At 36.5% G+C, this 13,696-nt stretch overlaps 1 protein-coding gene across 5 annotated transcripts in view; it reads right to left on the minus strand.

Moving 5' to 3' along the window:
- Positions 1–3,068: 3,068 nt before the first annotated feature.
- SREK1 (splicing regulatory glutamic acid and lysine rich protein 1) overlaps positions 3,069–13,696 on the minus strand; it is a 42,342-nt gene continuing 31,714 nt past the window's right edge. For 4 of the 5 annotated variants that reach the window (XM_052775684.1, XM_052775688.1, XM_052775687.1 and 1 more), the window contains 3 exons: positions 10,757–10,852; positions 10,135–10,270; positions 3,069–9,035 (listed from right to left, as the gene is read on the minus strand). In XM_052775684.1, the coding sequence (XP_052631644.1) occupies positions 8,883–9,035; positions 10,135–10,270; positions 10,757–10,852 (385 nt within the window). In that variant the 3' untranslated portion in view covers positions 3,069–8,882. The remainder of the gene's footprint in view (positions 9,036–10,134; positions 10,271–10,756; positions 10,853–13,696) is intronic. The other variant, XM_052775685.1, reaches the window with a different exon arrangement.

Here is a 13,696-nt window from a genome sequence, read left to right on the forward strand (position 1 = left end):
TCAGCATCCTGCCTACGTACCCATCTAACAGCAGAGCCTCATTGCAAACTACCTTCATTTCTGTCTCACATTGCAACCAACCCACTCCCAGGCATGCAGTACTTTTCAACCAGTACAGCCATTCCTCCGTCATGATTTACACACTTGGTCTTCCACCATCTCAGAGTTACCTCAATTCATAGTTCATAGTACACAAGTTCACACCTTTGTAATACAAAAAGGAATGGGGAGACTGAATCATACATAGTTCTCCCTCCCAAGCCCAAAACCCCGCCTCCACCCAAACATTTTCACAGCTTCCAATTAGCTAAGCACCAAACAGCAGCAACGGTTTACATGGTATAAATAATCATATTAACACAGCCAGAGATGTTTGATCACTAATGTTAGGCATTTTACATCTCACATATGTGCCTGTAAGTCAGAACCAGCAGGCTTGGACAGTTAACCATTATGCTCTTCTAAACTTGGGGGAGACAGGGCACAGGAATGATGCTTGTCTGCTCTTATAAAGCTCTTGAGAACTATGATCTGGAAGGCTGATATAGCCTCTAAAATAATACTTTTTGCCTTTATACTCTTTATAGATCTCTATTTGTCCCTCTCTATCAAGAGCATAAAGGCAAAAATTTCTTACAGGCAGAGGATGACACAGTAGCCATGAAACGTTATCACTTCAAAAGGGATATACTACTCTTTCCAATTGCAGCTATGAGCTACTATTGGAATAGAGTTACACATCTGACAGAAGAAAAGAAAGTTCTTAAATAAAAGAAATAGGATTTCTATGTTTTATTGTCATCTACTGAATTACTACAGTCCTTATAACTATAAATTACCCCAGGTAAAAATGATCAAGGGGAATCTGATTTATTACAATGAATTAACTTAGGCAATACTTGGCTACCATCTTTCATCTAGCCATCAAAGTACAGTAAATGTCCATTTCTAATGCATTCAGTGCAATGCAATGACCCGGGTCTAACACTTTCTTCCATCAAAAGATTCTGAAGTATAGTTTAAACAAATAAATTCAGCATTGCCACACTTTGGTTGAACACAGCAAGTACTTTAAGTCCTGTTATAAAATTAGAAGAGTGAAGAACAGACTATTTCAGTGACTTACTGCATGTCCCACATTATCTGAGAAATGGCACTATAAAGCAGTCTCCAGCTCTCACAGGGTCACACCATAAACGTACAGCTGTCGTCTTTCCATCCTCTTTGGAAATAAAGCAACAGAACAAACATATCACAGCTCTAAGGATCTTTAACAGATCAAAGGATCTCCTTGCTGGTACAAATGAAACTTGGACAGATCAAACACCACCTTACAATTAACATCATAAATATCCAGCTGACATCTTTTGTAGAGGTCAGCTCCTCTTCTATGTATTCCAATAAACCCTTTAATAACATATATACCCTAAATCTCCTCTGGCTAGAAGAGAATTCAACTGGGCACACCAAAACAAACCAAAAAGCACTGCATATTTGTTCCTGGTTAATATATACCATCTCGTAACATCTTTCTATTTATTCTGTACTGTGGTTCGTTCAGAAATACTGGTCATTTTGCTTGAGGCTGATCTGTGGCATGGGTTAGTATGATTTACAGCATGGTTCAGACAAGGCTAGTCCTGACTAGATACCTAGTCTTGACGAGACCAGCCAGGATGACTGGGATGCGTAAGAGTTGAATACTTGTGAGGAAAATGCCAAGCTAGTAGAAAGACAAGTATTTAACAGCTCAGAGGACTTACTAAATGAGTCTTAGTAAAATAAGAAGAGTAACCCCTCAAAACTGAACAAAGCAGAGGAGCAATTGTGGAAAACGTTACCTCACCACAGTAAGACAAATCCGATGAAGATGATGATTATACATTTGTTTAATGTTGACATTTCACATGGACCAACGCATCTGCTTTGAAATTCTAAATCCAGTAATCTGAATCAACCCTTTGAAATATTACTTCAATAAAAATTAAAGGTTTTCTTTAAGCTCTATCTTTAAAAAGAAATGTAAGATTTGCAGAGATAAAAATAGAAACAGAGTCTTTCCCAGGTCCGATACTAAAGCAGCACACTTAAGACTAGTACTAACTCATGTTTGCCCGTTTTCTTAAAACAAGTAGGCAAGTCATGTACACATGAAAAAGTTTGATTTTAAAAGACCGTCAATTTTTTAGTCAATTTTCAATCAACTCCTCTAAAAACAATTTCTTTTTAGTGAGTCATTACTTAAGGAAATTAGGTAGTATATTATATAAATAGGTAATACATGATTTTGAACCATTGCTAAGACATCTCAAAATATTTCTCAGATCTCTCTTTCCCTTTCACATTCAGAGGAGCAGCAAGGTGAAATGCAATTATCCAGACCAGATGTGTTCACTAAATCACCTGACCAGGAGTTAAAACAGCCAGTCTCATTACAGACACGACTGCTCTCAAAAATTACAAGATCCCTACTGAGCAAGTTAAAGTCTGTTGAGAAGCACATCTCAAACCTTTGCTCCTTAATCACTGCTGTTTATTTAGATTCTTACACATTATACAAAGCAATAGAGAAGCTTAAGCACTGAAAACAGTGACTTTTAATATGAAAATATCCATGACAATAAATTGACATGTACTGTTAATGTCAGCTCTGCATGAACTCCTGATCCTACTTTAAAAGAGAAAAAAAAAAAAAAAAGGAATTTTGACATACATTTCTCTACAGCCACATTTATTAACTTACTGTTTAAAAGTGACAGGCTCTCCCTGGTGGAACTATGGTAGTTTTCTCTGGAGAAGAAAATCCCCTGCTCAGCCAGAGGATTCAGAAGTCTCTTCTTTAACTAAACAGGGACCGTACATTCAATTACTTAACCCCCCACCAGCTTTCCTGCAATATTCTTGTCAGTATCAGTCCAACAGACTTGGTTACAAAGCACTTGACTCTCTGGGGGAGAGAAAGAGAGAGGGAGGGAGAGAGGGAAGGGGGGGGGGGGGAGAGAGAGAATTGCTTCACAGTCATTTGCTGTATCTCATCCAAATCCAGTGGAAGCGAGTTTATGACACCATTAAAACTTTGGGACATTGTTTATTTACAAAAATAACTACAACATAATAGCAGCATTTGACATTTCTTTACTTGTACCATTTCACAGTTGTTTCATTAGTGCAAAAATATACTCTACCAACACGGAACAAGTTTGGTTGTATGTTTAAACTTAGAAGACCTACTTTATTACCAGAAATACTGAATTTAGAGAAGGGAAATAATATTTTTGCTGCTGTAGTGCTTATGTTCCCCAGGTGTATCTGAACCCAGACTGTGATAGGTGCTGTGTATAACAAATTAGTCATAGCTCCTATATCAGTGGGAAAAATACCAGAAAGGATCTACTGGTAAGACTACGTGAACTGTGCATATCAAATTACTCTCTTGATGTTTCCAGAGCAGATCACTCATTTCTTTGATTAAATTACTATGAAAATTATGTATTTATGAAGTAGCAATTCCTAAGTGGCCCATGATTTACTCATCGGTGCAGTAGTTCTAAATCTTTGCACTAAGGAAGATTTTACTGAGTAGAGCAACAACTTCTAAGAACGCTACTTAACTGGCAGGCTCATCAACATCAAAGACTGAGTGAAAGGAAGATGAAATTATTCTTTTACCACTGCTAGTAAGTCTTTCAGGTGAAAACAGACACAAGTAACCTTTTCAATGGAGAAGAACAATTTGATTAAAAAGATTAGTATAGAACAAACTTTCTACACCAAAAATCTCTAGTATTACATCAAATTTGGCACCAGATTAACATAAAAAATGTTAATTAGAAAAAAAGTGTAAGCTGAAACTTTCCAGAAGAAAATATATAAACAGCTAAAACCCCATTTTTGCTGCCCATGTTCTCCTGTATTAAGCTCAAAAATCATAAAGCTGTCACAAGAATTTTAAAAAAAAATTTTTTTTGCCCTCTCGGATAGTAAGAGTTCAGTTTCAGAAAACATTGTGAAAACTGAAGTTAGTAGATAGCTTCTCAACTGAAGTATTTACTTAAACAATACAGAATCAAAGTGTTAGAGCTGTGTCTCCTCAAACTAGGGCGAAAGTAGCTGCCTCCACATATGGTCAGACAAGTTTATTAAGCTGTTTTGTATTGAAGAGAATACAGAAGAAATCCCCATACTAACATGCTCAGATCCTGCAACAGGACTTACCTACAAATGAAGAATTCTTGAATTTGAAATAAACATGGCATGCAAAGACATATTTTAAGAGTTTAAAATTAAACACAATTTAAAGTGTATTTCTGTTACATAAAAAAAAATTCCCTTTTGTCCAGTGCTTTTAGTTTTTAATATTACTTTAATTAACTTTTCAACATATAAAAATAAACCTAAGGTACAGGCTGAAAACTTTTTTTCTGTTTACATATTAGCAAACAAAATTAAGTTTTAGATTCTCTTTAGGTAATAACACTTAACGATATCTACAGATTTCAACTGCCCACACTCTAGTCTCTGGTGAGAAAACTACATCTCTCTGAACTAAGCGCCTACAGATTTACATTATTTTAGCAATTTACAGATCTCAGCACTTGTGTCACTAAGTCCAATTCTCACTTTTAAAATTATGCTAACGCCTAAGGCAATAATTGATTGCTATAAAATGGAAAGTACCACCAAGTGGCAGGCGGGACCCATAATATGCCCCAGTTCGCAAGTCATTGTCCAGAATTCGTATCTTTAACATTATTTGTTTTACCATTATAATGCAATTTTCACACTAACATTTACAAAATTCAAGATTATTTTTGTCTGGTTTTTTTTTTCTCTAAGTGAATGGCTAGTAAAATCAAAATACATGAACTCTAACCTTGTTTCATTACAAACTAACAAAAAGACAGTGATGCAGATGCGTCAGACCTAGAAGTAGAAGATACACACATCACTATGGCATCACTGCTTGCAACCGTCATACATGTGAATGAAAAAAATAACACAGTAATAAGGACAAGTATGAAGTATACAATAATTCGTACCATACAAAGCAGCCTTAACTTATTATCTCTTCCTCAGACCAAAACAAAATCACAGAAATCCCTTAATCTCTTAACTATTACAAAATACAAGGACAAGCTAAGGGCAACACAGAAAAGCTACCATGTAACAAATAGATTTGCAGAGTTTAGAAGTAATTTCAAGTATTGCCTCAGAAGTAACTGGGCCAGAAAACACTAGCAAGCAATGGAAAGCATGCTACAGACTACAGAATTTACCTTCTTCGCAGCAAACACACTCAACTGGCCACAGCTCATTTCAGAATCCAAGCTGTGCATATAGGCTGCTGCTGTTAGCCAGCTAATGTAAAGCTAGTTCACATATATCTATCTGAAATTGCCATAAAAAAAAATAGCAGGTGACTAATGAGTAGGCAGAACCCACATCTCACCGATTTCTCAGGTATCCTTCAGATGTTTGTAGTTTCCAACCGAAGTGCTTTTTTCCCCTCTTAGTTCTAATTCTGAAATATGAAAACCGCTATTCTTTACATACCATACTACCATTAGTGTTTGCAAACAAAATTTCATCCCTCACACCTGTGTAAACCTATTGACTTCGATGAATTTATCTAAGTCACAGCCACCTTCATTTTGAGCTTGGCATCCTGTTTCATCCAGCAGCAGCTGTCTTCGGCTACCTTCTTTCAAAACCCAAAGAAAAATCCTATCTATTATCCAGAAACACTGCTGTGAAGTAACTGTGGTCACTAATGGAAGCTTATGCATAAGTGCTTTACACAGTCTTAGCAAAACGGCACCATATCATCACTTTTCTGAGCAATTACAAGTCACATTTTCAAATAAAGGCTGACTCAAATGAAGTTACATTTAAAATACAGCTATCATGAACTACACTGTTCTCAAAACCTCCACTCAATTTAATCTGATTTATAAAGTGCAAAACCAAACAATCTGACACAGCAGCTCAGCATGCAAACTTGTTAACGATGAAGGCAATGGACTTCCAGTGGAAGACGGACACATTTAATGGATGATGCACACAATCCTGTTGGACCAAGCAGGAACTTCATTATTGTGCTACACTACTGGCTTAAAAGTGAGCTACTCTCTCCAGAGAGCGCCATTTTACAGAATAATAGCTCTCTAGTAGTGGCTTTTTAGGAAGAGAGGAACTGTAAAACACCTAACACATATAGACAGAACTTAACTACCTCACAGATCTGCACAGTACTTACAAAGCAAAACCAGAAAATACAGCATTTGTCAGAGAATATGAGTTGAGGTGCGTTTTTGTGTTTGGTGATTGGTTGTTTGGGGTTTTTTTTACCTTTTTTTAGGGAAAAACCTTTTTGTAAGGAAACCTTTAGTTCACATACAATGTAACAGTGTGCTGCATATGGACTTACACATGTCCTAAGTTAGCTAGTAAGGCTGCCACCCATAACTTAATTTCCAAAGGCGTGTTTCTTAGCTAATGTACACAATCCTTTACATATTCTGTAACTGATATCTAATAGAGCTATGCAATTTCAGGATAACAAAACTCAAGAAATCAAACTAGTACCAGCTGAAACATGATACACTGGCAAGAATTCTAATTCCTCCCAAAGGAGAAACTTCATTTTTCAAAGATACTATGAATAATACATGTATATTTTCACTGGTATCCACATTTCAAATCAAAGGAGCTGCGTGAATAAGACCAGATAACTAAAAATATTTCTTCAGTAAGTATGTACCAGCAGAAATGTCCCTCTAAAATACTTAATTTTATTAGTGAAATGGTACCAAAGATAGCAAGTATACAAACAATCGCTTTGTTCTATGCTACTTACACATCATAAATAAGACAGCTGTTGTTGCAAGACACAATCCTTCACAGTCTTCTGTAAGCATACAGTTTGTCACTCCTTTATCAGAATAAGCTGTTTACCAGCCAACAGCATGTGGCTTAAACATCACAAAAATGACTGTCTATACTTTACATGGTAAAGCATTTTCTATAGTCTTAAATGTACACAGTGGCAAGAACATTAAATTCTATCGAAAATGAAGAGTGATTAAGCAGCTTCACAATCAAACTGGGTTTCATTACCTTAGAAACTGGGCAAATTTTTCATCCCCTGTAATATGCTTTTTTTTGAGAATTAACTATGCAAATGAAAAGAAAAACAAATTGAAAGCAAATAGTTAATATGCTATGAAGTTTTTTATTTTAACTGAAAGAAATAACTTCCCGTGAGGTAAGGCAATTAAGTCATTTGATTGTATTAAGTTGTATTAAAAATACTCTACTCGATTTTAGGTATAAGTAAGTTTTAAAGGTATGACTCTTTAAGAAATCTCATGTAACTGATTAAATTAGTTCAGAAAACACAAGCCATGTTTTACCTTGACAAAAATACTTGCTTTGTCATTCTCACATGTTTTCTCCCCAAAGAATGAAAAAAAAAATCTACCATATAACTCCTGTGTAAATTAGAACTTTTTTCCCAAAATTATTTATCCCCTCTTCTTTGCATACAATTCCTTTTATATCACCCAACAGGTATCAGAGAAGATGATGGAGAGGTAACAATTAAGGCCATCCAAATGTAGATAAAATATCTAAAGGGCTGTCTTTGATGCAGGTGATCAGAAAATGCTTTGTATTCTGCTACTACTTTTGTACAGTGGTGGTCCCCAAATTGCATCCTTGCTTTCATCTATAAATCTCCTCTAAAAATAAAAAATTAAAGTAAAAATGGAGCTTTAGTATTTTAACAAGTGAATCAAACAACCATTCTGACAAACCACTTGCATTCTTGTCTACAGTATGGTGGTGGCAAAATAGCAATAGAGATCATGTAAGATCTAGCTGAAAATGAGTAATAGCACATACACATTTCTAGAAAATACCACATTTTAAGAAGGCACTAAAGCTTCTGCTTGTGCTCCCATGTTTTTTTAAACAAATAAAAGTTTATTTTCGTAATGGCACCTGTACTATTTGCAGCTGAACAGACACACCGCAGTACAGCTGAAAACAAAGCTGTAAGTTCTGATAACATCATAGAGATGTGTTCAGTTCTGGAAGGACAAAAGAAAACAACAAAACAACCCCAAAATAACGCAGTAAGCTAACCTATTATCTATAACATGGCAATGTCCCTTTTAGGAACATAAAAGTAGCATGCATTGTTCAAATACTTTAAAAGAAATATTAATTTTAGGGATATTAGTAAGAAATCCTTTTAAATAATAAACCCCAAGAATCTCAAGCAGTGAGCAAATAAAAAATATACTAGTCAGTGGGTATTTAACACAAAAACCGTCGAATTGTGTTTATGTTTAAAAACCCTTTCCCTACAGTTGTCATTTACAACAAAAGAAAGTGTGTATATTTATGCACCACTTCCAAGCACATCAAACAGTACACATGGAAGTTTTTGTGGGTTTTTTAACCCATGAAGTAAAACAATACAAAATTCATCAACAAGCAGTATTTTAAACAACCTTCAATGCATATCTTCAGCTTTTTTGGGGTAGTACAGGTTTACATCTTTCAGTTTCTACTTATTTGTAACAGCTTATGGTAAAACTTAACATAAATCATTTTACAAATAAGTACAGCCATGATGGAAATGCATGGATTTTCAGAGATGAATAGTTCTGATGGCATCTGCCTTTTCATGGTGTAACTACTGGTCCGTGCTCTCTTGCTTTACAGCAAGAAAACAACAAAGCTATCACAAGAACTGGAAGAGCTACTAGTACTATCAACACGTTCAGGTTGATTGCTTTGACACTTTCTTCCTCATTCTGGGAAATAAAAAGCTTTGGATTTCATTCCTTAGTTGAATCAGAGGTCCAGTCTTTGCTTTAAACCTCTTCCATTTTAATTGAGAGATTTTCTTCATTTGGTTGACAGTTCCCATTGTGCTGTAGTTTGACTTCATCTGTCCTTTGTGTATCTCTGTTGTCTACTTCCTTGTCAATTTCTGAATTCTGATCCTCTTTAGTGTGATCTTTGTCCTACCAAAGATAAAATTATTTTACAAAAAAATCATATTCTTAGCATTACAGCATATGACTTCCAATACTTTTGACTCAAATATTTTTATTGTCTCAATTTTTACATGCCTGTCTTGTCTCAAAAATTTTTAGAATTGAGGTGTCAGCTGCTTTTTTTTTTTTAAAAACTTTCTTTTCAATTGGCTGAAGCTAGGCATTCCTAACAACCCACCATCCAAGAAATTATTGCCATAAAGTGATCTGTCTTAATCATCAATGTGCAGAAAAACAGAACAAGCAGCATCACGGCACCTATGAGAAACAGCTCCAGAAATTAAGATTTCACCGTATTTTCTAAATAAAATAGAATTACATTTTTTCTTTCATATTTTTTGTCAGGCATCTGACCCATTTTAAGAGAATTCTTGGGTAAGATAATACTTAAGCACATGGACAGAGTCACCTAAACCATCTGTTTTGTAACAGTTGAATAATTCTGAGTACAACAAACTGCTCTTTAAAGGCATGCTGCTTTTCAAATTCTAAGATTAAACAATTTGAAGATGTTTCTTTTCTTATTCACACCACCTTCTATTTTGCAGGTGAAAATCCCATACCACTCTTCCCCAACTCTTCAACTTTACTACTGCAGAGTCCAACATGCAGACCAGGACTAAAGCAACCAGGGAGAGGCTGAACTGCAGAGTGAAAGTTTATTAAAAAAGTAATCTTTTCAGCTTGACAGCCAAGCTGTCCCTGAATGCTGCTCCATAGTTACACAGTCTGCTTTCTGCCTGCTCATACAAATAGGCAGCCAGCCAAGTCCTAACATATGGCACAGAACAGGAAAGAGAAACCAAAACAAAGTGTTTCTGTAACCTATTCACACAAGCTCCTACAAGTCCAGTAAAGTTCAAACACGCAGACTTATCCAACTGGCCCACTAACACCAATTGTAGGTCTCCAGCTGGTAAAAGCTAGACCCAAATGGTAATAATTTGTTAAGAAAACAGGAGAAAAAGAAGGGAGGAGGAAAAGAAAGAAAAAGAAGGGAAGGAATTTCAATAATGGCTCCACTAGCACCACTTAACTCTGCTTATCACTTGGTCACACAGCTTACCTTCAAAGTAGTGGTGCTTTTGTCAGATTTCTCCTTTCCCTCTTTTTCTTTACTACTTTTTTTCTTGGAGGTGGAGCGTTCTCTTTCTCTTCTTTCATTATTTGTATCTCTCTCTCTTTTTTTTTCTTTCTTGTTTCTGTTTAAGAAAGTTTTTAGTCAAATCAGAATTTGATCCAACAGCAACAAGCTTCAAACCATTTAACTGCAAACTGAACTCTCATCTGTGGGTTTTCAAAAAAAAAAAAAAACAACTAAACATAAAAAAAGCCCCTTCATAAAGACAAGGGGATTTTTTGACTGGAGAGAGCTAAAGAATACGTATGCTCAGTACACATGGTATTTGCAAAGAGAAAAATTAATCTGTATCCGATAAAGGGCTTTTATTGATTTGAAGCAAATTTGCATTGTTGACAGATTTGAAACTCTCTAGTTGAAAGCATACCAAAGCTCAAATCCGTGAAGGTTTTTGTTTTGATTTGGTTTTGTTTTAAATTAAAACTGAATCATACTGACCAACTGAAATCATCTGAGATGATTAGTGCAAAGGCAGTAAAACAATGAAAATACTCTAAGTTCTTCCTCTTTTACTGCTCATTAACTTTTATGTTTACATCAAACTGACCTTCTTGGAGAAGGAGTTCGTGAAGACTTTCTTTTTGTTGTTTTGGATGTTTTAGGAGACTTGGAGGAACTTCTACTCTTCCTTTTACGCCTTTCTCTACAGGACCAAGAAATTAAAGATTATCAAAGAATAAAAATAATAAACTCAGGAACCAGATAAAAACAGAAAGCTCTTAAAATGATTGGACACAACAACTAAGTAAATATCCCTGAATTTAACAATATATAGCACCACCAATATATGAACTGTACAAAGCAAAAAAAAATTTTCATATGTTTCAGTTTGATGGGAAAGGGCAGGCTGGAAGCCAGAAAAAAAAGATTGTGCCCTTTCAGATTTTAGGGGTTTTTTTTATCCTCACATGCTTGTATTTATACCTGATAACAATGGGAACACACTGAATTCACTAATCCTGTATTAAGTAAGAGTTTCTTCAGTCAGGAAAAGAACTCAATTGAATGAAGAGCCACATTAAGACAAAAGGCATAACTTGAGCAATATGAACATCAAAATGTAACATTACAACCTGAAGATCACTGTAATTTCAGTTCAGCCTGACTGAAGTTTAATTCCTAAATACATATACTAGCAGTCGTATTGGTTTAGAAGCAGTGCAAAATGAAGCTCAAGCTGTTGTCAAAATCAGAATAAATAAGTTAATATCTATTGTTTTCCTAGCAGTCCTTGCTTAGCAGACAGAACATTATCATTCTGTAACACACTGAGGAGCTCGTAGTATTTTACAAAACAGCTGTTTTACATAGATATATGAGATTTGCTGACGTTGCTATTATGGAGTCTTCATCTTGCATAGAACAAAACATTAAACAACTGGTTGCAAACATGCTGAGGCACATGTTAAAATAAAGCAAAAACTGAGCCAGTAAAGCTTCATTCAACATAAACGTAGAACCCATCTCTGTCAAAGAAAGATTATTTTTTCCTATCACCTCTTCATAGAGCAGGAAAAGCGGACAGGAAGAACCATCAAATGAAAATAGGGAAGTTAAAAAGTAATTGAGAGGGCACTTCAAGATACGGCACAAAAGCTACAATTATGTGTACCTGCTTTTGCAATTCACACCATTAGGTGTGAATATTTATCTTCAATATTTAGAAAGACCAAGAAATGAACAGTTATTAGATAAATTACAAAAGGATATTTTAAGATATGCTTAGTATCACTATCTAGATTGATACTCTGACAATATCATCTACCACGACCTTCTGAAGCTGCACAGAAAAAAATTTCTTAATGATTTTGTTTTCTGCTTTTCTTATCACAAGTTGAAGAACTACAACCGTGTCTGACAGTATTTGTTCCCATCTCTATTACATCTGTCTACACAAAGGTTTTTGTGCACCTGTTCTTTTAACGCTCTTAAGCAATACTAATACAGCAAAATTTAAGAAAAAACAAGTCTGAATACTTTGATAGTGATCCTGTGTCTCTTAATCATAACACAGAAGTAACATTCTGTACCTATCCCCTCTGCTAGCCTGTAGATGTCTGTTGGAAAAGGAGCCAGATCCTCTTCTTCCTCTAGTCTGTGTCTCTTCCTTCAGCTAGGAATCGCAAATAGCCATCTGATTTCTAGTACTTGTATGCTGTCTGTCAGTAAAGCGAGGCCAGTTGCCACCTAGTTCTTAGAAGGTCCTTCCACCTTCCCCTATTCTCCAGAAAGATGACGATTTGTCCAATATTTTACACTCATCAGGTGAAGGATCAGCAGTCCCAACTCAGTGCTGCACTGTAAATCCAGGCAGCTGAAAATGCCAGTTTGTTGGATTATCTTCTCCAGAAGGGTTTGTAACCATTTCAACTAGGCAATGTCAATTACCAAAGTAAACAGATATCCCTAAATGCAAGCTAACTGGGACCCTGTAGCCCAACACATTCACATTTACTTTTCAGAGAATAACAGAATTACTGAGGTTGGAAGAGCTTTCTGCAGACCACCTAGTTCAATCTCTCCCTCCCCCACCTCAAAACAGGGTCAACTAGAGCAGGTTACTCAGGCCCACATCCAGACAGATTTTTAATACCTCCATGGATGGAGACTCCACAATCTCTCAGGGTAACTGGTTCCAGTTTGCCCAGAAAAAAACACAATTTAAACATTAGAAAAAAGCCTTTATTTCCCATATGTCAGTAGGTGCCTGCTGCCTCGTAGCCTGTCACTGGCCCCCACTGAGAAGTCTGGTTCTGTCTTCTTCACACTCTCCCATTAGGTATTCTTATGCATTGATAACATGCCCCCTCAGCCTTCTCTTCTCCAGGCTAAACAATCCCAGCTCCCTTAGTCTCTCCTTGTATGCAGGATGCTCCAAGGCCTTTATCAGTTTTGTGGCCCTTCACTGGACTCACACCAGGATGTCTGTGTGTCTCTTGTAATGGGGAGCCCACTACTGGACACAGGATTCCAGATGTGGCCTCACCAGTGCTGAGGAAGGGGAAAAAATCACCTTCCTTGACCTGCTCACAACACTCTGCCTAATGCAGCTCAGCATACCACTAGCCTTTGCTGCAGGGACCCCCAGGGCCTTTTCTGCCAGCCAGCCTTCCAGCCAGTCAGCCCCCATGCTGTACTGGTGCAACGGAGTTATTCCTGCTTGGGTGCAGGACTTGGCCTTTCTCTTTGTTCAAATCCATGAGATGCCCGTCAGCCCATTTTTCCTGTCTGTTGAGGTTTCTCTGAATGGCAGCACACTCCTCTGGTGTACCAGCCTCTCCCCCACCTCTGCGTTGTCTGCAAACTTGCCAAGGGTGCACTCTGTCCCACTGTCTAGGCCACTGATGAAAATGTTCAACAATATTGGCCCCAGTATTGATACTCTAAGGATAATGCTATATCTGAAAAAAGAATTGTAAATCCATATAAAAAAGTGTATTTCTCTCATCCTCCATCTTCAAAAGAACATTGTCCTTCTTTAGTAACA

Source organism: Harpia harpyja, chromosome Z, assembly GCF_026419915.1.
Source record: "Harpia harpyja isolate bHarHar1 chromosome Z, bHarHar1 primary haplotype, whole genome shotgun sequence".
Lineage (NCBI taxonomy): Eukaryota > Metazoa > Chordata > Aves > Accipitriformes > Accipitridae > Harpia > Harpia harpyja.